Genomic DNA, 23795 nt, shown 5'->3' with positions numbered 1-23795 from the left:
GTTGTGGATTTGTTAAAAAATTAACAGCTATAATGGCACACATCACACACATTATGCATTCAAATAAGATTATTTAAATTTTTTACATGCTCTGATGGGTGCTGCTCGCTTGTAGATGATGGTTCATCATATAAACGTGGACACCACAGCCTTCTATAGAGGTAATCAGTGTTTATTAGCCATTTTATGCCAATTTAAAGTTACAAATACAATGAACCTTGTGCTCATAACATTACTTCATGATTATTCATCTGTATTAGCCTTTTTGAATTCTACTTTACTATTTTATTAAACCCAAAAGTCTGAATGTGCAAATATAAAACCAACTTTACCTCAATAAAAAATACTTCTTCGATTGCCTGTGTGACTAATTCCACAGCAATTTTTAATTTTTGGGTTAACTCTTTCTATAAGGAACATTTTTAGAGTAAGGGTGGGTGGTATGTTATAGAATAAGTAGTTTTATTTCACAGTAATGATATACACTTATCGGCCACTTTATTAGGAACAACTGTCTGACTGCTTGTTAACGCAAATTTCTAATCAGTCAATCACATGGCAGCAACTCAATGCATATAGGCATGTAGACATGGTCAAGACAATCTGCTGCAGTTTAAACTGAGCTTCAAAATGAGGAAGAAAGGTGATTTAAGTGACTTTGAACGTGGCATTGTTAGTGCCAGACGAGCTGGTCTAAATATTTCAGAAACTGGTGATCTACTGGAATTTTTACGCACAACCATCTCTAAGGTTTACACTTTACAGAGAATTCATTCATTCATTTTCTTGTCGGCTTAGTCCCTTTATTAATCCGGGGTCGCCACAGCGGAATGAACCGCCAACTTATCCAACAAGTTTTTACGCAGCGGATGCCCTTCCAGCCGCAACCCATCTCTGGGAAACATCCCCACACACACACTCATACACTATGGACAATTTAGCCTACCCAATTCACCTGTACCGCATGTCTTTAGACTGTGGGGGAAACCGGAGCACCAGAGGAAACCCACGCGAAGGCAGGGAGAACATGCAAACTCCACACAGAAACGCCAACTGAGCCGATTTTCGAACCAGCGACCCAGCGACCTTCTTGCTGTAAGGCGACAGCACTACCTACTGCGCCACTATCTCGCCTTTACAGAGAATGGTCTGAAAAAAAGGAAAAATATCCAAATGCCTTGTTGAAGCCAGAGGTCAGAGAAGAATGGCCTGACTGGTTTGAACTGATAGAAAGGCAACAGTAACTTAACAACCGTGGTGTGCAGAAAAGCATCTCTGAACGCTCAACAAACCCTGAGGCGCATGGGCTACAGCAGCAGAAGACTACACCTGGTGCCATTCCTGTCAGCTAACCGGAAACTGAGGCTACAATTCGCACAAGCCCACCAAAATTGGACAATAGAAGATTGGAAAAACGTTGCCTGTGTAACAGAGGCCAGTTAGTAAGTGCTGTGCAGGTAAACCTCACTCCTCTGACCTCTAAAGGTGCTCTAGCAACAGATGCTAAAGGCAATGGACTTTAGCCTCCTTGGTAAAGCAACCGACTATGCGACAGGTCACCGGTTCGATACCAGCTCGGAGAGGGTTGGGTGGCAAAGGAACGGTGGGGTTACACCTGCTCTGATTTCTGCTGCAACATTTAGATGGTAGAGTCAGAATTTGGTATCAACAACATGATAAAAGCATGGATCCATCCTGATTATATCAATAGTTCAGGCTGATGGTGATGGTGTAATGGTGTGGGGGATATTTTCTTGCCACACTTTGGGCCCATTAGAACCAATTGAGCATTGTGTCACCAGATCACAATTCAACAGAGCACCTTTGGGATGTGGTGGAACAGGAGATTCACATGATGGATGTGCAGCTGACAAATCTATCATGTCAATATGGACCAAAATCTCTGAGGAATATTTCCAGTACCTTGTTGAATCTATGCCACAAAGGATTAAGGCAGTTCTGAATGCAAAAAAAGGGTCCAACCCAGTACTAGTAAGGTTTGCCTAATAAAGTGGCCGGTGAGTGCATATGCACATTTCATGATATAGTTATTTGTAAAGGTAGCTTAGTTATTCTGCTCTACATAATAAATTAATTAAATAGTTTAGAACTGAAAAAAAACGAAACCTTATTTCAGTACATTTATACTTTTATTTGGACGTGATACATATAGTGAATGAACCCTAAGAAGGTCCCTTGACATGAAAAAGAAATAATACCTGGTTGTAAAATATTGGTTATGTGTGTGCTGCACTGCTATTTTAGGATTTATGGCAGGACAGCAGTCGTGTGATTTGGCTCTTGCTATGATCTGAGTAAATACATCTTTGTTGATTAGTATGTGGAAGTATAAGTAAGATTTTGTTGAATGTTGAAACCGACTGCCTGACAATGTTGAAAATTGATTTATTGATCTTCAGTAAACAAATATGAAGAGGATCAGAAATGATTTCCAGTCTTCTTTGTTTTCCTGTTTTCACAGTAATCTGGCTGTCAGGTCCTTACAGTCGGGACTTGCAACATTTACAATTAAAGGTTTAGTTCACCCAATATACCCAGTATAGCACCGTATACTGACACAGAGGAGAAGAAACTGTTGAATTAAAGTCATTATTTTACTTTTATGTGTTGCCCAAAAGTATTCTCGTAGCTTTTTTGTTGTATTTGTCTGGACTTGGAACATCGCTATCTATGGAAGATGAGGGAGATCATTCAGATTTCATCTAAAGTATCTTAGGGTTTGAAACTACATGAGGATGAGTAACTAATAACAAAGCTAAATTGTTGGGGAATTAACACTTCAGTTTGTCTGTTGTTTTAAGAATAACACATCCACTGGATAGAGTTGTTATGTTAGTACTGGCTATAGGTCTGAACATTTTTTTTGTCTGAGGGAAAAATTACTGTATGTATTAATGCTGTTTGTTAGTTGTCATGGTGAGGGGCTTGAAGTCATTATTCACTAAGTGAGAGTGTAATGTGATTTTTTTCCTCTTTTACCATTGTGTGGGTTTGTTTTTTTCCCCTGTATTTATTTGACAACAATAACTGATTAAACTAACAAACTGTATTCTATTTCATTGTCTTGTTTTGTGATTGGTTTACATACAAACACTGCTATAATAAGTCATTGTGGATTTCATTAGTGTCTGTTTTTAAATATTCTAATATTTAAGTTGCATATAACAAAATGGAGCAAAAGAATGCCTTACATATTCTATTCATGCAATTTTTTATTAAAGGCTAATGTTACTACATTTTTAATGTATTTTATTGAATTTAAAACCAATTATGGATAATCAGTAAAAAATAAGATTATTAATCAGTTACATGTACGTGATTCCCTTAAAGTTATTAAGTCGAGTTTTTAACTTTCTGATATCTGTTTTAACTTCTTTCTGACAACCCTATTAAACAAGAACGATAGTGTTATGCGTTGTAGTCATGTAAAGCACTACCCGTTATGGTAGGCGGTGCTCCCGGTTTTTGCTCGCACGCGATTGCTCACTTGAACTGCCACTCATTTCCCACGCGAACGCCGATTGGCCAGCTTGTGATCATGATCATCACCCAAAAAACATTCATTGTGATTTTGGTGTGCATGATGTTTCATGACCAGTGAATTATCAAAATATTAAAAACAACTACATTACTAAAATGTCACGGATATAAGAGAAAACTTTAAACGCACTACCGTTTGTTTACCTGTCATTTGAGGCACGGCGGAAACGAGAAAAATCACAAAGGGCTGGAGGCGGCGACACGTTAGGTGAGGTAAGCTAACTCGGTTAGCATCAACACAATTCAATGAAGCTCACTTGCTTTCCGAGTCTTTTTCTTCAACCTCACGTGTTGGTGTTTTACACAAAACTTTATACCAACGTACCATCGTACACATTTTTATTTGCATGTTTTCCTTGCTTTAAAGGCCACAGTTGTGTGTTTGTCCTCTCATTCGCGAGTTGCGCGCGTTTAACATCAGGGGTCTCGACTTGTATGGCTGATCAAGTGTTTTTACTCGAACGAGGCTTTTTCAAGTGATTTAAATATTGCACGTATCCAGTTAAAGAGAGGTAGTAACATTGTTGCTTTGCACATCAGCGAACTGGTCATGTTTACATTGTAACGGTAATTTAATTGTTTATCGATCAGTTATTTTGCTGAAGTTATGTGACATTTGTTTACAACACTATAATTGGTACAGTTTTGTATTTACAGCAATAGGGAACATGTAAACAAACCTGATACTAAAGTCGTCTTTACACAGCTACCTTAAAGTGCTGCCTTAAAGTTTCACTCTCTTTACGTTACCTGCAATTTTCCAAACATGTTTGAGTTTCTTCTTTTAACAAAAAAGGAAAATGTACCGAAGAATGTTTGGGGGGGAAGCAGCCACTGACATCCATAGTGTTTTTTGATATGGAAGTCAGTGGCTGCTTTCTTACCAACATTCTTTATAATATCTTGTTTGTGTTCAACAGGAGAAATTCATAATCTTAAAACTTGAGTGTAAGTAAATTATAATGAAAATTTCCTTTTTGTGTAAACTATCCCTTTAAATGGCTGCTTTGCTTTTGAAAAAGTCCATGTGAAGACAGCATAATGGATTGTCAAAAACAAGACTATATTATCTGACCCACCACTAAGCATGGGCCGTATTAAACTATTTAAAACAGAATACACAATTATAAACTATTATAAACAAAATACACATTTAAAAATTGCTGTGTAAACGCTACCTCTGATTGTCTGTTAAAGACTGCAATGACACTTCATGCATGCTTTTGTTCTTCGTTTGTGGTTTAATCTTGGAATAATTTACAGTGCAAAATAAAAAACAGCTTCTGCTGTGGCATATTCTTTGCAGTAGTGCTCAGAGGTGGCTAAAGTGTCATCCCAATTTATGACTATTATACTTTAATACTAGGAAATGAAGTGGGTCATAGCAGGCAGAATTTAGTCTGACATTGTATCATTACTTTGAAGGTTCAGCAGATATGTTGCAACCTTAAAACTGTACTTCACCCAAAAATGAAAATTCTGTCATTTAGTCATGCTTTCGCTTGATCCAAATCCGTTTCTTTCTTCTGTTGAACGCATAAGAAGATATTTTGTGGAATGTTAGTAACTGGCACCCATTCACTTCCATAGTATTTGTTTTTCTTTCTACTAAGAATGTAAATGGTTACCAGTTTTTAACATTTTTCAAAACATCTTGTGCTCAACAGAACAATTAAATGCATAAAACTTTGGAACAAATTGAGTAAGTATTATGAAAATATTTTTTTTTATGCCTTTAACTCAGCCTAGATGTGACCATATTCACTTGAAAATATGTGTTAATTTAATTAGATATTTAAGAAACTTTCTTAGCATTAATTAAATTATTTATACCTTATTATATCAGGTTGCCTCAGAATCATTAAATAATTGTAATAATAACATGGGTAATCTTAACAGATCAAACTTTTATTGTACAGTGTTGCCAAAGTTTAGTATTTCTTTCTGTAAATCTTCTTCATTTAACAAAGTATTTCATATTTTTTTGACCAAACTGATAAAAAAAATTGCTGTTGGAAAACACATTAATGTGACTGTGAGCCTGAAAAAAAGCAAAGAAGAGCGTAAAAAGAATGACAAACTTTGATTATAATAGAACCATACTATAGAATTGGGGTGGAAGTGCATTCAATGAGTTGTTTATACACAGAACATCATCACTGATTCAAAGCTCAGTTGCTGAGGAGAAATGTGCTAAAATTCCTCCAGACTGATGTGCTTGCTTGCTCCACACTTAATACAAAAACGCATCATGGTTTATTCTGTGATGGTGTTTACTAACATGTTTTCTTTTTTTTTTCAAGTGCATGGAAGTGGATGCAGGTTTAAACTCAGGGATGGAGATGGAGCTGGAACCAGAGTTGGAGGAGGAGTTAGGAGTGTCTTTGGATGAGCTGCGCAAGTGGATCGAGGAGCAGGTGGACAGCAGCGAGGCTGTGCAGAAGAGGAAAGCTGATCTGGAGCAGCTGCAGGAGTGGGTTGAGCAGCGTGAGAAGGAGGTTGCTGATATCGATGCTCTTTGCTCCAATGCCTCAGAGTAAGTGTAAAGAGTTTATTTGATTTAAACCAAACTAATTTTTATTCATGTTCAGGTTTTTTTTATAGGCAAAATAAACATTAATAATGCACAAATGTACAATGTGCCAGAAATATACAGGAAGCTATTTGCAACTATTACATTTTTAATTTAGTGTTGTTATGTTATGGAATGCTCTTTTATACATTATATGATGTGAATAACACGAGGCATGAATGCAATAGTCATGTGTGTATGCTTGCTTGCAGAAATTACATACCAACAAAAACAATGAAAATTTAGCACACTGGAGTACACCATTGAATCTATTACTATATATCTGATACTTTTTGTGTGCTTAATGGAGGAAATGTTTTAACAATCCACACTTGAAATATCGATTTAATATCGAATTTATAAAATTATGTCAACACTGGCTAAGAAATGGCAGGTTTGAATGTTGTGTTATTTAATATAGAGAATGTTATATCATGCTGTTACATTGACTGATTTAATGTAGAATAATCATGTAGTATACAAATTCTTTCATTATGTGGTAAGAACTTCTAAAAAGAAAACGATATGCTGAACGAAAGCACAGCCTCAGATCAGCAAGTGCAGATTTCTTATTAGTTGCTGTAGGTTTTGGTTTGAGTGAAATCCAGGTTTTGGAAGAAGTTCAATCTCTTTTTGTTTGTTTGCTTGCTTTAAGGTCTGTGGTTCAGTGTGAAGCTCTGGTGAAGGAAGTGTACAGTAACATGGGTTTAGTGTATCGTGAAAGCAGCTCAGATGATGAGGGAGGCAAGGCAAACCCTTCTGAGGTCATTGAGATCGATGATGATGATGACGATGATGTCATTGCTGTGGGATGTTGTAAGTTCGAGGTTTTATATTATGTCATTTTATAGATGCAAAGATTTTACAGTAACATTGTGTTTTTCTCCACAGTGGTTCCTCCCAAGAAGAGTTTAACTCAAGCCAAGGACCCAGCGGTAAGGGAATGCCTTTGTATCAACTGACAAACCGCACGTTTACTGTAGAATTTGGTAACTTCATTAGGAATCCACATGATTAAATTGAATTAATGTGAGGAACTGAGCTGTGCGCCATTTGTTGTTGGTTGCATACTGCATTAACAATCTATTAAATAGAATCAAAACTCTTTAATTTTTTTATTGAGAATGTATAACGCAATAGCTACTGTTTTATTGCCCAGTCCTAATTTTTAAAGTGTTCAGTTGATGTTTCCTCTTTGTGTGTTGTGTCTGGATTTCATTTGAAGCTTAAGGAGGCTTCAGCTGCCCTTCAAAGAACGTCTCAGCAGGTGCAGAACCTGGCTCAGACTGTCAACAGAACGGCCCAATCAGGGGTCACTACACCAGTTAAAACAGGGGGCCCTCCCGGACAAGGTCCTCTAGCTGTTCCAGCAGTGTTTATGTCCTCAGCCCCAAGAAACACGCCCACTCAACCAAACCCTAATATAAAACAGGACAGTATCAAGATAAACATGACGCTTTTGGGTAAAAAACGAACCAAGACGTGGCATCGTGGAACACTTGTTGCCATCAAACAAGTGGGTAAGTCCATGCAGTTTAAAATCTGTTTAACTTTACTCTTAATTACATGGCCTTATTATCATTATTATAACCTTTATTTTAGTAGGAAAGACACATTGAGATTAAAAGTCTTTTACAATAGCGTCCTGGCCAAGATTAGGGAGTATACATCACATGGGTCTAACAAAAAAACAAACATAAAACAATAACAGTTAACATGAATCACACATTAACAATAACTATTCAAAACATCAACAAGCCTGTGTTTCAGTGTCTAAGTCATTTGTACTTTTTTTTTTTAAAGCGTTTAGTGAAATCAATGGCCTGCTATGAGTGCTTCGGATGACAAAATATTTGTTATTTTGGTATCTTATTTATTAACTTTTTTAAACAGGCAACAATCTTAAGTACAAAGTCAGGTTTGAAAATAAGGGGAAGAGTCTCCTCTCTGGGAACCATGTGGCCTTTGAGTACCACCCAACACTAGAGAGACTGTTTGTTGGAGCCCGAGTTGTTGCCAGGTACAAGGATGGTAATCAAGTCTGGCTGTATGCAGGCGTAGTCGCTGAGATGCCCAACAGCAAGAACCGTATGAGGTAAGATTAACACAGGACTTTGGGTTTGTTGATTTAAATGCATTGCATTGCTGACTTTTTGTATTTTGCAGGTTCCTGATCTTTTTTGATGATGGTTATGCCTCATATGTGGGCTTGCCTGAGCTCTACCCTATCTGCAGACCATGTAAGAACTTTTTCTTCTTCCTTTTTTGTTTAATTTATTTTATGTTTTAGTATTTGATGTCAAACACCTTTTGTAATGCTGATCTTTTTAATTGGAATTCCATTTTTATCAATAGACAAGGTTTTAAATAAATAATACATTTCCATGAATGGTTTTGAAATAAAAATGGTGTTAATTCCACTAAAGGAGTAGTTATAATGGCTCTGTCTCCTCCTGTTTGCCTGTATTCAGTGAAAAAGACCTGGGAGGATATTGAGGATGCGTCCTGCAGAGATTTCATTGAGGAGTATATCACATCATATCCTAACAGACCCATGGTTTTACTGAAGCCAGGGCAAATTATAAAAACTGAATGGGAGGGAACATGGTGGAAGAGCCGTGTGGAAGAAGTGGATGGCAGCCTTGTGAAAATGCTCTTCCTGGTTAGTTTGACATCCTGTTAAAATGTTATGAAATATCATGAAATGAGTTGATGATTTTAAATGAAAATATCATGTTCATTTATATTGTAGAGGTATTGATTAATATTAATATTGTTTGATGTGTATTATGTTTTAGGATGATAAGCGAAGTGAATGGATTTATCGTGGCTCCACACGACTAGAACCCATGTTTAATCTGAAAATGAACACGGCTAACAGTCAAGAAAAGAAAATGGCTGGTCAACAAAGACAGCGGCCTAATATGGGTAACTGATCACTTTTTTGTCTTTCACAAAGCAAGATTGGAAGCCTTTTAATTCCATATTGTTTAAAATTGTTTATTAATTTGTAATAATAAAATGATATTGGTTGATTTGTCCCTTCTCTGCCATTTTAAGTTTGCATTAACTAAAACTGATTGTGTTTGTAGGAGCACTGAGGACAAAGGGCCCTGTAGTTCAGTACACCAGTGACAATAGTGCTGCCGCAGCTACTGGTGGTGGTGCCGCCACTCCTGGCACTCCTACTCGTCCTGTAGCCCCACAGCCTGCTGGACCCCCGCAACCGTCCCGCACAGAGTGAGTGCTTTATCTGTTCTTTCATAGTGCTACATTTATTTACCGAGATCAAGTTCTAAAACATGTTTCTCTCCTTTCCTCCTTTTCAGGAGTCCTAGTTTTAAGAGTCAAATGGCTAAGAAGAGCACTGGTCAACTCGCACTGCAGCCTCGTCAGGGCATGCCCTCTGACCTTCAGCCTAAACCAATAATCAATGCTCTTCAGACCAATACATCCAGGTTAGTGACAATTCTCAATTCAATACTTTCTGTTTTTATTGTTGTTTCACCTACAAAAATGATTACAAAGCTGGAACAGAACATTTGTGCATCTCAGAGAAATATTTGGTTGTTTTGTTACTTGTTTAATTTTTAACAAATTCAGTGTGCCAATATTTATTGTTTGAAGAATTTTCTGATTTATTGATGTATTCATAAAGATGGTTACTTTGTTTCTAAATGAATAAGCTACTTAGCTACTTTGAATGATAAATGAACTTTAGCTTTACAGTCTTTGCAGCATACCAACACCTTGTTTTTCTGCTTACAGGCTCTTCCTTTTGCAGTCTGGACCCGTGCACACGTTGACACCAATCACACCAGCCCCTCAAACTGTGCAGACAGCTATTTCAACCTACACAAATGAGCGCGTACCTCAGGAGCCGTCATACCAGGCCCCAAATGACCGACTCTTCTACCTTACACACAACTGCTCCCCAGAATGTCTAAAGCGCATCAGACCCACCCGTCCAAACCTGCATCGAGGACGCAACCCACTCCTTACACCATTGCTCTATGAATTTCGCCGCATGACTGGCCGCAGACGCCTTAACCGAAAGGTTTGTAAAGTTGAAGGTGCAGTTCACGATGCGATTCTGATTCTAGTCACCATTTAATTTTAAAACCTTTTCTTTTCATTTCCTTTTCTCTCACTATTTCTTCTGCTGTAAAACTATTTCCATATTTACAACTTAACCAGAATTAGAGTTTCTATATGCTTTTGTTTAATGATAAGGAATCTCTGTATGACAGTGTTGCCACCTTAAAAAATATTTATTTTATTAAAGTATTATCTAGGATAAACAACCTCTGAATGTAACATTAAAATGCCATATTACAAACAGCATTTACAAAGAACAAAATGTACTTTAAGAGAGCCTTATGACTGATTTATACTTTTGCTTCAAGTGCACTCCTATGCTTTAGCACAGCCTGAATGCAGTCGCATAACCCCTGCCGTGGCTGATGCTGACACACACCTCTCAAAAAATGTAACTACATGTCGCAACAACATGAAGCGCAAGCTCTGTGATTGGTCGCTTGGGTGCTATGAGCTGTGAGCCCAATGGAGTGAGTGTTTACAAGTGTCGAGACTTGTGGAGAAGCTCCAGATGTAAACTTTTTGTTTTGTGTTTACCTTATGATTAAAGTTGTTGCACGTCCGCCGGTCCCTGCCTCTGAATGAGCAAGTTTTAGCTACTTGTAGCGTTCAGATAAAACAAAACACCCACAAAGAAACTCAACACAGAGGAACTTAACCTATTGCCAGCTTGTGTTTCAGAAGTGTTATTGCAGAGCAATACCAACATCACGCAAAGGTATAAATGCATGGCTACGCGCAAGGCAGTCACTGTGGGTCACATTGATCACTCGATCAAAGTATAAACCTGCCTTTATATGTGTTATAGAGTGTTATAAAGCATTCTAATGTTCAGAAAAAAAATATTCCAGCCAAACTAAAAGAATTTAGAAAAAAATCCCCCCTGGAAAAAAAAAGTGTCTGTCTTTTGGTGATCATAATGTTGGTTGCAAACTGGAGAAGTGCCGAGTTGTGTCATGTTCATGGCAACTAGAGGTTTTGGTTTGTGGCACAACAGAAATTTTAATATAATCAATGATTCAAAAGTTCATTGATCTTTGTTCACATGAAGGTTATTCAGCAGCATATATATAGAGATTTTTCTGTTTCTAGCTCATTCACACTTGCACTGTCTCAATCTAATTTCAATACAGAACACATTCTGAACTGAGAATTGATTCAGTATCTTTAGAGAAAGCATGCATCTTTTTTTCTTATTCCCACCCCAAATAAAAGCTTCAATAAAGTTTTAAATAAAAAAAAACAGTATGATCAGTATGTCCAGGTTATAGTTTATCATGCTGCTTCATTTAAAAGTGATCTGTGCTTCTTACTGACTATTGACCTTTTTGCCAATGAAGTTTTGTTATAATTTTTCTGGTGTTCACCACTAGAAACTAGTAATCAACCATTAGGTTTTTTCTAGCAGTGGATCCATATATCTCCATGATTTATAGTTCATATTAATGCAAAATCTAATTTAAGTGAACTTTGTACCTCTCTTTCAGATGTCATTTCACGTCATCTACAAGTCCCCGTGTGGCTTGAGTCTAAGGAATATGACGGAGATCCAGCGCTACCTCTTCCAGACTCAATGTGACTTCATCTTCCTGGAGATGTTCTGTCTGGACCCCTATGTGCTGGTGGACCGCCGATTCCAACCTCAGAGGCCCTTCTACTTCATTAGAGACATCACTAGTGGTCGTGAAGACATTCCCCTGTCCTGTGTGAATGAGATCGACAACACGCCACCACCCAGCGTAGCCTATAGCAAAGAGAGGATCCCAGAAGATGGAGTATATATTAATACCAGTGCAGACTTCCTGGTGGGCTGTGACTGCACCGATGGATGCAGAGACAAGTTAGTATAATTGATAAGCTGTCATAAGAGAAGTAAAACAAACAAACAAACAAACAAAATATGTCTTAGTGCACATTGGGAACAGTCACTAAATGCAAGTTTACTTATTTGTCAAAGTTAGAAATACATGACAGTACAAAAGTCAGTAGCAACCTCTCACACACATTTTCTTCTTTGTTTTGAAAGAAAATAATTAAATAATAATTGTTTTCAAAAATTTGAGAAAAGTGAGTGAATGCCAACACATTTAAGGTGTTTGATGAAGGTGAGTTGCGTTTTGCTGCATCTTGTGACTTTTTTAACTTCAAAATTGAGACTTCTCTGGGAAATATATAATGCATTGCATTGGTATAAAACGCAAAGAGTAGATTTCTAAGACTTAATTTCTTTCATTGTGTACCTTTGCTTGTTTTTAGATCCAAGTGCTCGTGTCATCAGCTGACTCTACAGGCTACAGGATGTACTCCAGGTGGCCAGATCAACCCCAACGCTGGATACCATTATAAGAGACTGGATGAATGTCTCCCTACAGGGTGTGTGATTATAACCAACTCTTTAGTGTCGTTCACATGTTGAGTTCAAATTAATGTCATCTTTTAATTGTCAAACTTCTCTTTTCCTCCTCTTTCATTCTCTCTCTTACATTCTCAGGATCTATGAATGTAATAAGCGGTGCCGCTGTAATATGCAGATGTGCACTAATCGTCTGGTTCAGCACGGTTTGCAGGTCAGACTGCAGCTCTTTAAGACCCAGAATAAAGGCTGGGGGATTCGGTGTCTTGATGACATCGCCAAGGGCTCCTTTGTTTGCATCTATGCAGGTAAAACACTAAGAAAAAGCCTTAGACTGGGGGTGTACAATGTTTACGATAATAACATAATATATTAAAATCATATTTTTATATATATTTATAATGATGTGTGACTTAACATTGTTGCTCATTCTGCAAAAAAACAACAACAACAAAAACACATCTTGAGTATTCAAAGCATTCACTTAATGTTGTGTTTTGTTTCAGTGAAGATAGAATGACTGTTATGGAACATTGCATTCCTTGTTTATGATATTGTTAAGTAGGGCTGCACGATTTGGTGGAAAAAAATTAATTGCAATTTATCTGATTTGGGATTTTTGTGATTTTTAAAATGCTATATACTTTAATTTCATAAAAGAACTGCAGGTTTGATTTGGTGGTTTTAACAGCACCAAAGAAATACCAAGCATAATCAGGGCTCGAAATTAACTTTCTTACTTGGTAGCACCGGTGCTCCCAACCTGAAATATTTAGGAGCACCAGAAAAAAATTAGGAGCACCCACCAAAAATGAATGATGTATTTGACAAGTTGTATATTAGGGATTTATTGTATTTGAAAACAACATCAATTGGGACTAACAAAACCCAGAAACAACTATCTAACTAATGCTGTGATGACTTAATAATTGTGCAATAATTCCAAAATGAATGTTGAATAATTATAAAATATTAATGATGATGATGATGACAATAATATTCATGAATAATTTTTTTCATCATCATGCTGCCTTGAATGTGCTTTAATGCAAGTTATCTGCTATATAAAGTCCTACTGTTACTTTATGAAAAATAAATTGATGGTTTGCATCAAACACAAATGAATGAAGCATTGTAGTAAGAAATATTAATTTTGTACTATTGTTTTTATATGCATGCCAATTTAATAAATAATATTTCTGCTACAAAACAAACGAAATAATATAATAAATCATTCAATCCAATGCTGAAAGCTGCAAAGCAGTCATCAGTAATTAAATAGAAAAATAATATACACCTCAAGAAAGAATGGACAAAAGAAAGGAGGAAAAGTCTCACTTTTAAAAGTTTTGGTTTCGGTTCGTGTCGTTTTAATGCCCAGCCTCGTTACGCGCTGAATTACATTTTTCTGTGTTTGCGGGAAAGCATGCGAGTCCGCCGGCCCGATACGAGGGGGGCAGAGCAGGATTCCCCCGATGCCCACCGGCGCAATACTGTTCTTTGTTATAACCCGCATCAGATCAAACTCAGTAAAGGCGAGCTTCTTTGGCGATGGTGTTTTAGCGGACATTTGCGCTGTTGCAGCCTGCTCACGAGGAAACGTATGAAAAAGTTATGAATTGCCGTGAGATGTGTTGGCTGAACACTCAGTGCATGCAACACATCAAGATTCAGTGTACTTTTCACTCCAGCTGTTTGCAATCCCCGCGGTCACAAAAGCTCCCTCCCTGTCATCTGACAGCGAAAGTCTTGAGTGATTGACGGCTAATATGAACCAATATAGCGGCAGGGAAGAGTGAATTTACAACGTTTTTAGAAAAAACAAAAACAAAAACAGGTCGCACTACAACCATAACATGCAGTCGCACGAATGCTCCCAATATATATTATGAGTCGCATAGCTTAAATTTCGGGCGCATATGCGACTAAAATGGTCGCAATTTCGAGCCCTGATAATTACAAACTACACTACACTACACTATGCTACTGTTTATGTAAAACCATTTTTCCCAATAAAGTTGTCAGGACAAATGAAAACAATGACTAAAGTATTTTAAATTTAATTAAATTATATATAAAGTCTTATATATAAATATATAAAACCTTTTACATTTTGGTTGTTACATTTTTCTTATTGATTTTATGACATTCACGATGCATTGATGATATTTTCCATAAACATTTTTAGATTTTGCTTCATAGCACAAGAATTCTTGTATTAAAACGAATAATTTATAATTATATTTATATATTATTTCTAATACAATTTTGTCCTTTAATACAAGCAGTCAGATAAATGAAGTGTACCTTTAATTTGACCTGCTCAAAGAAAACTCTCTTTTTGAATGCATCAAACAAAACTTGAGTAAATACACAGAACAATATAAGCATTTATAGAAAATAAACTAATGTAAATATTATTGTGTGTGTGGAATAACAAGAATCAATGTAACAGCCTAAAGAGGGGACGAAACGTTACCTTCCGCAAGCAGGTCAAAGGTCCACACATATGCAGAGTAGAGATGGAGTTCACAGCTTTCATTTAATCTCCATGGCAGTGAAATAGGGGCTTGTGGGTTCTGCTGTAACAGTTGTCTGCTATTTAAGTAATGTTAGTTGGATCGTTTTAATTTTGCGGGCTCGTCTCCCTCACCATAGTAATAATTGAAATAATTGCAGCTTTTCAAATTACTATTTTAGTTTAAAATCGATTAATCGTGCAGGCCTATCGTTAAGTACAATCACACCAACAAATACATTTTCCTGAATTCCAGAGTATTGAGTTAGATTTCATATACATTATTGTCTGTTTTTTTTTTCTTTTTTTATTTAAGAGTTAAGCTGCAAAAATCTGCCATAAAACCTTTCACAAAAAGTGCCAGCAGAAATCTTTTGTGGCCTATGATTTTTTTTAAGCCTCTTATATTCATGTTCAGTTATTTCATGTTTAAAGTGATGAAAATAAGTGCTGAAAATTCTTTGCTATATAAGTAAAATTACTGAATTGAGCCTGAGAAAAATGCTAAACGATACTGCAGTATAAATTGTTTTTAAAAAGTATTACACATCCCAACTTCAGTTCAATAATAAGAGAATGACTCCAGTGTTTAGTCTTGTATTAGATCTCCCTTTATATATATATATATATATATTTATTTATATATATTTTGTTTCTTTCTCAGGAAAGATCCTGACAGATGACTTTGCCGATAAAGAAGGTTTGGAAATGGGCGATGAGTATTTTGCCAATCTAGACCACATTGAGAGCGTGGAGAACTTTAAGGAAGGTTACGAGAGCGAAGCCCACTGCTCGGACAGCGAAGGCAGCGGTGTGGACATGAGCAGAGTTAAACTACCTGCTTCCTCCCGACACGGTAAATCCAACAAGATGGAGGAGCGTAACAGCAGCACAACTGGTAAAAGTGAGAGACCTACGCACACATCTGATTGATGTACTAATGGTTGTGTAAAAGCGGAAACATCCAACACAATCTCACGGCAATTCGTAACTTTTTCATTTAGTGGCTAATTCGTTTGAATTTGTAAAATTTTGTAAAATTTGCTCATCACCCAATGACGGTTGGTGTTGGGTGCCATGCCTCCTTTTTAAAATTGTACATTTTTGTATGACTGAACTCGTACGAATTAGCCACTAAACTGACAAAACGTAAAATACTTGTTTCCTCGTGAGATCAGGCTGAAACATCTAATCTTTCCTTGGAGAACACCTTCTGCTTACAAGTCCCACTGTCAAGAAACTTTTTCTTTCAAGTCTTCTTTCACACTAACCACAAACATGATCCAAAATCCTTGTATGTTATGTAGTTTGCATTTAAAGTATGCTAAATGTTTATTTATATTTATGCATGTGGTTTTTATTTTTTAATTGCAGTTAATTTTAAACAAAATATTTTTAGATTTTCTTTCTATCTAGTAACACATTTGTTGTATTGTAATAGATATCTAGCAGGTGAAGCTTATCATTTTATCACATGTATATAATATTTTTTATGATCCACTTACTAGGCCAAGATGATTCCTCTGAAGAGAGCGATGATGAAAAAGATGACGACTCCAATGAGGACGATAGCGACAGCTCGGATGACACTTTTGTGAAAGACACATATTACACCACCAGTTCGGTGTGGAGGAGCTACACCACTCGCAGACAGGCCAAGGGATTGAAGGAAGGTGAGGAGGGAGCATTAAGATGTTTTAATTGAGAGATTCTAACACTGACACAGAAGGCATCCACTGGAGGGCAGGCTTGAGAAAGTGTTATGTTATGCGAGTCAGTGTTATATAGAAAATTCTCAAAACCTGTCAAGACAGTGTAGGGCTTACATGACAGTTTAGTAATACTTATTAACGCAATATTATGTTTATGTATTTAATTTTTGTGTTCAAACATGCCTTGAACAATTGTTAATAAAAAATAATTAAATAGAAATACTGGGTTGTTTGTGTGTCATAAACAATTCTTTTCATTTTGTGGTGAAATGATTTGTACAGTTAATAATAATAACAACAATAACATTTATTAATAATGCAGAAATTATCATTACTAAAATAAATATTTTAGTATATTATGTAACATTGTTTAATATATATTATGAAAAATTATGTCTCTTAAATACAGTGTATTTTATTTTAGTGGTAAATCCCATTGAACTACAACTAACTATAACGTTTATTAATATATTTATTAAAATATGCTTTATGTGACTGAAATATCATGAATACAATAACAAATTATAATAAACAAATTATATTCTAATTATAATCTAATTATTTATATTATTTAAATAATTGTAAAACAAAATGCTTCCTACACTGAAAGTAATTAAATTCATCATTCAGAATGCTTTGTTTACACTTCTACTTTTTTTTTTTTTTACCTTTGCTATAGAGAGTCAAGACAGCAAGGATGGAATGAGTGTTTCTGCAGGTGAGGACAGAAAGCCTCCACACATGCCAGAAGAGACTGGCAAGAGCAAAGTGGCATCTTGGCTCACTAACCAGTCCTCTACTTCTGCCAATCAGAGCCTCAAGGTGGAGGGAGGAATAAAGACTGAAAAGAAGGTGAATGGGGTTTTCCTTTCATCTGGCTTCCTGTTTTATTTTTTGCATGACATCTTTTCTGTTTCTCTGTTCCTCTTTCTGATGCAGTTTTACCTCCTTACTCACTTCTATTATAATCTTTCTTTGTTTCAGGATGTAATGACTCTCTCCGACAGTGACGATGTGCAAACTATCAGCTCAGGATCAGATGACAATAAGGAGAGAGAGAAAAAGACTCAGGGTAAGTGAAGGAAAAGGGCAAATTGCTTCAGTCATCAGGGGACTTCCACTTTTCTGTCAACTGACTGAATCTGCATGTTTTATTGGTGCTGCATGAACAGAAATAAATGTGATGCTTTATATATTACATATTTATAATAAATGAGATTTTAATCATTTTGGCTATGCTACAGCAACCGGTTGTGAAAGCTGAATGGGCACAGGAAGGTCAGATAGTCTTACAACCATGAAGTTACTAATGAATTATTACTCTATTTACCAGAATATGTCACTTAAAACGTGCAGCAACCTACATTTCAAAGTTGCTTATATAATGCAAGTAACTCCATACATACTAAACATGTAAAATGTTAATGGAGCTGTAATTATGTTTATATTTATCAATCTTTCTTTCAATCTGAGTACAATTAAATGCAAATTCTTTCTATTGGAATGAATGGAACTTAACAGCTTTTTTTTTTAATGCTTAATTTTTAAATAGATCTAGAGGTAGCCTATTTTACATAAATGTTTTAATGATATTTTAATATGTGATACAAACACCAATGCAACTGCTTTGCACTGGGCCTAAACAGCATTATAGACAGAAAAAAATGTTGCATTTATGAGAAAGTCTAAAAAAAAAAAAGTTTAAAATGTCAATAATGTGGTTTTGACTAAGGCTGTGCTAAAAATTGAAGACTATTGTCATGTGGATTTGTCAGTAAAGCTAGCTTTGTTGATGAGCAGTTAATCTCCTGCATGAGAATCAAACAATAAGTCTAAAAACATCTTTGTTTTCTGGGGAATGCAGCATATTGGATATTTTCTCTCTGTGTGTCTTTCTGTCAGCTGTGGTGAAAAGGCAGGTGGCTGTGAAGTCCACACGTGGCATTGCTTTGAAGTCCCACAGTATGATGGTGAAATCAGGTGGAGGGGGTGCAGGAGGCGGTGGGTCAGGCCCGTCTCACGGCCATGGAGGAGGAGGTGGAGACAATGGCCCTAAAAACACCCGCCTGTTCTTTGATGGGGAGGAATCCTGCTACATCATTGATGCCAAACTAGAGGGCAACCTCGGACGCTACCTCAACGTGAGTCCTTGAGTAACTTGCAATTGACATGTTTGCATTTCATTCATTGGTATACAAAAGGATCCTGTAACAGATTTTTTTATTTAGTTTTAGTTCACAACTACTGTGTTCACATCTCTTCTCTATTGCGGTCTTTGTCCCACAGCATAGCTGCAGCCCCAATCTGTTTGTCCAGAATGTGTTTGTGGACACTCACGACCTGCGCTTTCCCTGGGTGGCCTTCTTTGCTAGCAAGTGAGCATAACATCATTTTTTTTTTTTTTATCAGCCAATATTTTGTGACTATATTCACAGTTACAGTATGCTACCTTTGTCATCGTCAAACACTTTGTGTATAAAAATGCTAATTTTGTTAAACATAATCTTTAGCTTAGGGTTTCTGCAGGTTTCACCAAGTCAAATGTAAGACTTGTTAAGATCTTTTTAAGACCATCAAGAATAAAATTTTAGACTTGTTTAAGACTTAACTAAGGAATTTTTTTTCACTTGATCCATTAAAAAATTTTAATTAGTTATTTCTTAGCATATTTAAAATAATGTGTCAAAACAAGTAGGGCTGCAACAACGAATCGATTAAATCGATAAAAATGGATCACTAAAAGCGACATTTCATAATCAATTTGTTGCGTCACGCAACACGGGGATGTTTGATTATAAAAAATAAAAAAAGACACTTAAGTTCAGCGCGGAGCAGAGTGAACACGGTCCCTATTGCGCACTGATACAGAGTTCAGTGCCTCAAAGACAGTGATGAGGAGGAAGCGAGTTTAAAAGGAGGTTAAATCACTACAGAATCCTACTTTTGTTCCGTTTTGAAGTGAGGACTGTAAAGTCCCTGGTGCTGATATTTTACTCGTTATCCAGCTTGACAAGCATGATAAGTTAGCGTTAGCTTGTTTACCCTTAAAGCGGCAACTGAAAAATTCAAACTAAGCTTTGGCACTGAGCCAGAGAAAGACGTATCATATTATCACAATCATGCAGTGTTTTAACCGCTTAATGCTTAATTTGTGTTTTAGACATGTAAATAAACACAAGTACTAGTAAAGCACTACATTTAGAGTTTGTAAAGCACACAAGGAAGTCTAACAATTTGCAGATGTTTAATTCATATTAGATACACATAGTGAACGTAACTGTAAAGTTGAATCTATTCTTCTCTAAGTTCAACAGCCACTTACTTGCATGCATTTGGGGAGTAACTAATGAGTTTACGTGCTAAATCCTAATTCTACTTTTTATGAATGAGACAAACACGCAATATAGATCAGGATCACTGACACGTTTATGTAAATTGAAATATCTGGTAGTTGATGACATGATAAGCAAGCGTGTGAATTTGTTGAAATAAAGAAGAAAAAACAAAATAAAAGGGATACATCGGTCATACAGCGCTGTTGTGGCTGCGGTGTGTCACATGACAAACATGATGCATCGCCACGGAAACATTAAGAATAAACAGTATAAAATAATGATTGCCTAAAGCAGGTCGCACACCAGAAGCGCCGCTTGGCAGTTCATTTTTCAGCCGCGCCACAGAGCTCCTTCTGATTAGTTTCATGTTAAATATCATTCAAATGTGTGCGTCTGGTGTGCGATACTTTAAACTGTCTTGTGCGCGGCGCCGAGCGGCGCTTCTGGTGTGCGACCTGCTTAATAAAGCTCACACCAGGGCCATATAGAATCTTTTAAACTTACCAGTGAAAAAGTTAATAACAGAAAGAAAGCAGCAGTGTATACTTTGCATTGCAAGATTTTCATTTTTCCTTTTGTTGTCATAGCTACACTGCATTTTCTCACTTAGTCATTTTGTCTAGTTTCCAGTTCAAAATCTAAAAAATCTTAAATCAAGATTACTAGACAAGAAAAACGACATGAGAAAATGAAGTAATGCTTAAAAGTTCTGTTTGCGATTATATCTCATTAAGATTATATTTCCTACCCCATTGGCAAATATTTTAACTTGTTTTAAGCAAACAATCACTTCATTTTAAGTTTGTTTTTTTTTTTTTCAGAAAACAAGACATTTTTTTATTCTATTTCATGTGTCTAGTATGTATCATGATTTAAGTTTGTTTTTTAGATATTTGGATTGAAAACAGCACAAAACTACTTCGTTTTTATTATTATTATTATTATAACAGCTTAGGAATGAGCTTTTTTGAATAAAGGATTGGAAATGAAGGCTTTTCTTGTTTTTCTTTTTTAATCGGAATTATCAATTAATAAAAAAAAGTCAACAGATTTATCGGTTCTCAAAATAATCGTTAGTTGCAGCTGTAAAAACAAGCAGACCCTAGTTGTATATATGCTTTAAAAAAAAACTCTTTTAATTGAGATGTATTGTCAGTTATATTCTGAATCAATTAGGTAGCTTTAAAAGTGTTATGAAAGGGGCAGGGCATGTCAGATACTTGAGAGCATTTAATTGGTCAAGATTTGATGAGAAACAGAAGTATGAGGTGACATGAAAAAAATTGTTGATCCATTTAATGTGGAAGTGACAAACTGCAAACGTAGGATGTTTATATTAGGTTTATTTTTTCTAAATATTAATTTTGTCACTGGTTTGTAGCACACTAGCTTATAGATATCTTTAAGACTATTATACAGTTAATTACATCAAAAAACCTTTATTTTCAGTTCACGGGACCTTTGAAAAAGTTTTTAAATAATTTACATTTGATTTGGTGATACCTGAAAAAAAATCCTGGGCCAGTATTCAGAGAGTAGGTGGTGTTTGTGACTGTTTGAATACATTTAAATATATTAGCATCTATACTATTAACACAATCCATTTCTAATGCATTTTCATCTGCCTCTGGAAGTGGTATAGGAACAAGCTCCCAATAGCTGTGTTTCCATCCACCTATTTCTATGTGCATAAAAAGTCAGTTGATGTAAACGCCAAGATACACACTGAATAGCATAAACTTTTTATTAACCTCTTAAGGCACAAGGTGTTTTTTATGCATTTTTCTCTTTGTTATTTGGGCCTATTAGAACCTAATTAAAATAAAAACCTTGGGTTCGAATTTACATAAAACACTTTTTCCTGAATTTTTTTGAATGCCTATTTTACATTGAATTTTTTTAACCTACTTTGACTCTCAGACAATAAAAACAATTTTTTCCCCCCATTTTGGACAGTTAAAAGTAGTGTTTGGGACATTTCATATGCTGCAAAACAGTTGCAAGATGACACTGTATGTAATAAAATATAAAAACATTCAAAGTATTTTAAATAGCCACTTAAAAGCTAAAATGTGCTGTCCACTTATGTGGACAATTAAGCCCTAGGAGGTTAAACTACGATGGAAACACTTTTACCGAACAAATTCCAGTATGTGCATTAAAAAAAAAGTCACGCGATTTTGTTATACAAGATATGTTGTAAGTTGTGATTTTGTTGTAAGAGATGATAAAAATGTGTGTGAATGGACAAACCATCACATTGTAAATCATCTGAAATGTTGTTTTGGTTATTATAAAATGCCTTAACCATTTCAGTATCAGTTTTATTATATTATTAATTACCTCCAGAACTGTCAAGAGCGTCTGTGCTCCGCATCTCAGACCTTCAAACACCACCACGCATTCATTGTGTGTCGGCATCATCTTCTGAGGTGCAAATAATTTATTAAATAAGGAAAAGCTTCACGCAGCGTCTCCTATCACTGTAAATTCTGTTTTACTGTTGATTTTTGGTGCCAGTTTATCAGGAAGTAACGATTTTGTTCTCTTTGACCCGTTTATGCGAAATTACTGTTTTGCGCATACATTTAATTGACATTTTTAATGGAAACATAGCTACTGTTTCAGACCCTGCTTAAACTTGTATTTAGCATAAGTGACAAGTACATCTTAATACCAGCTGTAAAGGCTTTAGATTTACGTTTGGTTTCTGCTTTGAGTTGTTCAACTAACGGCTTTTGATTGAGTTTGAACTGTTTGACTGTCAGAATATTAAATGATTATCAGGCTGCATGTAAACACTGCTCTTGCCTTTGTGTTTTTACAGGCGAATCCGAGCAGGGACGGAGCTGACGTGGGACTATAATTATGAGGTAGGCAGTGTAGAGGGCAAGGAACTTCTGTGCTGCTGTGGATCAACAGAATGCAGAGGACGACTGCTGTAACACACACTTGAACACATGCACTAAAGGTATCTCCTTTTGGGCCGCTGAACACTTACTTGGAGCTCCTGGAAGCTGAATTAGTACAGAGATGTCTGTGCTACTGATAAGAACTCTGCAGATACTAAATGAGAGGAAAATTGTTCAGGAACTTATTGAATTTGTAAAATAGGTGTACGTGAGCATGTCCTGCTTCACAGGGTTCCGCCTTAAACCCTAAATGGGCACATTGTGTCTATCACAATGTCTATCTGTGGTTTAGCAGTCCTTCCCATTAATATCCCTCTTTTTTCTTTTCTTTTTTACATGTATGCAATCATCAGTCTCAACACCCTTCTGTTTTGCTTGGTTATATTTGTCCTCTTTTACATCCTATGTAGTTTTGATAATGAGGACCCGAGTGTTTTGTTTTATCATTTTATTCATGGTTTTGTGTTATTGTATGCTAATGTGTAAATGTGCTTTTGTTGGTCAGTAAGTTTATGAAAACAGGCAAAATTGTACTTTTGTCACAATTTGAATTAAAGTTCTCCAAAGACCATAAATGTCATTTTCTCCTGTGGCCAGGGCTTAACATTTTTGATCATCAAAATCCTGATATTGATTCGTCAGGATGGCAACCGAAATCCAACATCTGATAAATGTCATAGTGGTAACGTCCACACAACTTCAAGCTGTAACATCATTAGACGTTGATATTTGGT

General features: G+C 36.1%; 2 protein-coding genes and 1 long non-coding RNA gene across 21 annotated transcripts in view; 1 reads left to right on the top strand and 2 right to left on the bottom strand.

Moving 5' to 3' along the window:
• Positions 1-23636, top strand: part of setdb1b (SET domain bifurcated histone lysine methyltransferase 1b) — a 27871-nt gene extending 4235 nt beyond the window's left edge. For 5 of the 19 annotated variants that reach the window (XM_073925311.1, XM_073925310.1, XM_073925313.1 and 2 more), the window contains 21 exons: positions 5865-6097; positions 6789-6949; positions 7025-7068; positions 7359-7653; positions 8027-8228; positions 8300-8373; positions 8605-8795; positions 8932-9061; positions 9226-9373; positions 9463-9591; positions 9902-10190; positions 11719-12071; positions 12488-12604; positions 12723-12892; positions 15767-15958; positions 16611-16775; positions 17494-17666; positions 17799-17886; positions 18717-18955; positions 19101-19189; positions 22977-23636. In XM_073925311.1, coding sequence (XP_073781412.1) covers positions 5865-6097; positions 6789-6949; positions 7025-7068; positions 7359-7653; positions 8027-8228; positions 8300-8373; positions 8605-8795; positions 8932-9061; positions 9226-9373; positions 9463-9591; positions 9902-10190; positions 11719-12071; positions 12488-12604; positions 12723-12892; positions 15767-15958; positions 16611-16775; positions 17494-17666; positions 17799-17886; positions 18717-18955; positions 19101-19189; positions 22977-23094 — 3600 coding nt within the window. In that variant the 3' untranslated portion in view covers positions 23095-23636. 19 annotated transcript variants of the gene reach the window in all.
• The window catches only part of LOC137487900 (uncharacterized), a 1155393-nt gene that overhangs the window by 257311 nt on the left and 874287 nt on the right, over positions 1-23795 (bottom strand). The gene's annotated exons all lie outside the window — the stretch shown is intronic.
• The window catches only part of LOC141378084 (uncharacterized), a 361025-nt gene that overhangs the window by 326830 nt on the left and 10400 nt on the right, over positions 1-23795 (bottom strand). The gene's annotated exons all lie outside the window — the stretch shown is intronic.

This window comes from Danio rerio, chromosome 16 (assembly GCF_049306965.1).
Source record: "Danio rerio strain Tuebingen ecotype United States chromosome 16, GRCz12tu, whole genome shotgun sequence".
In the NCBI taxonomy this organism is placed as follows: domain Eukaryota; kingdom Metazoa; phylum Chordata; class Actinopteri; order Cypriniformes; family Danionidae; genus Danio; species Danio rerio.
The sequence above is the reverse complement of the archived record's forward strand: the minus strand, read 5'-3'. Positions and strand labels throughout refer to the sequence as shown.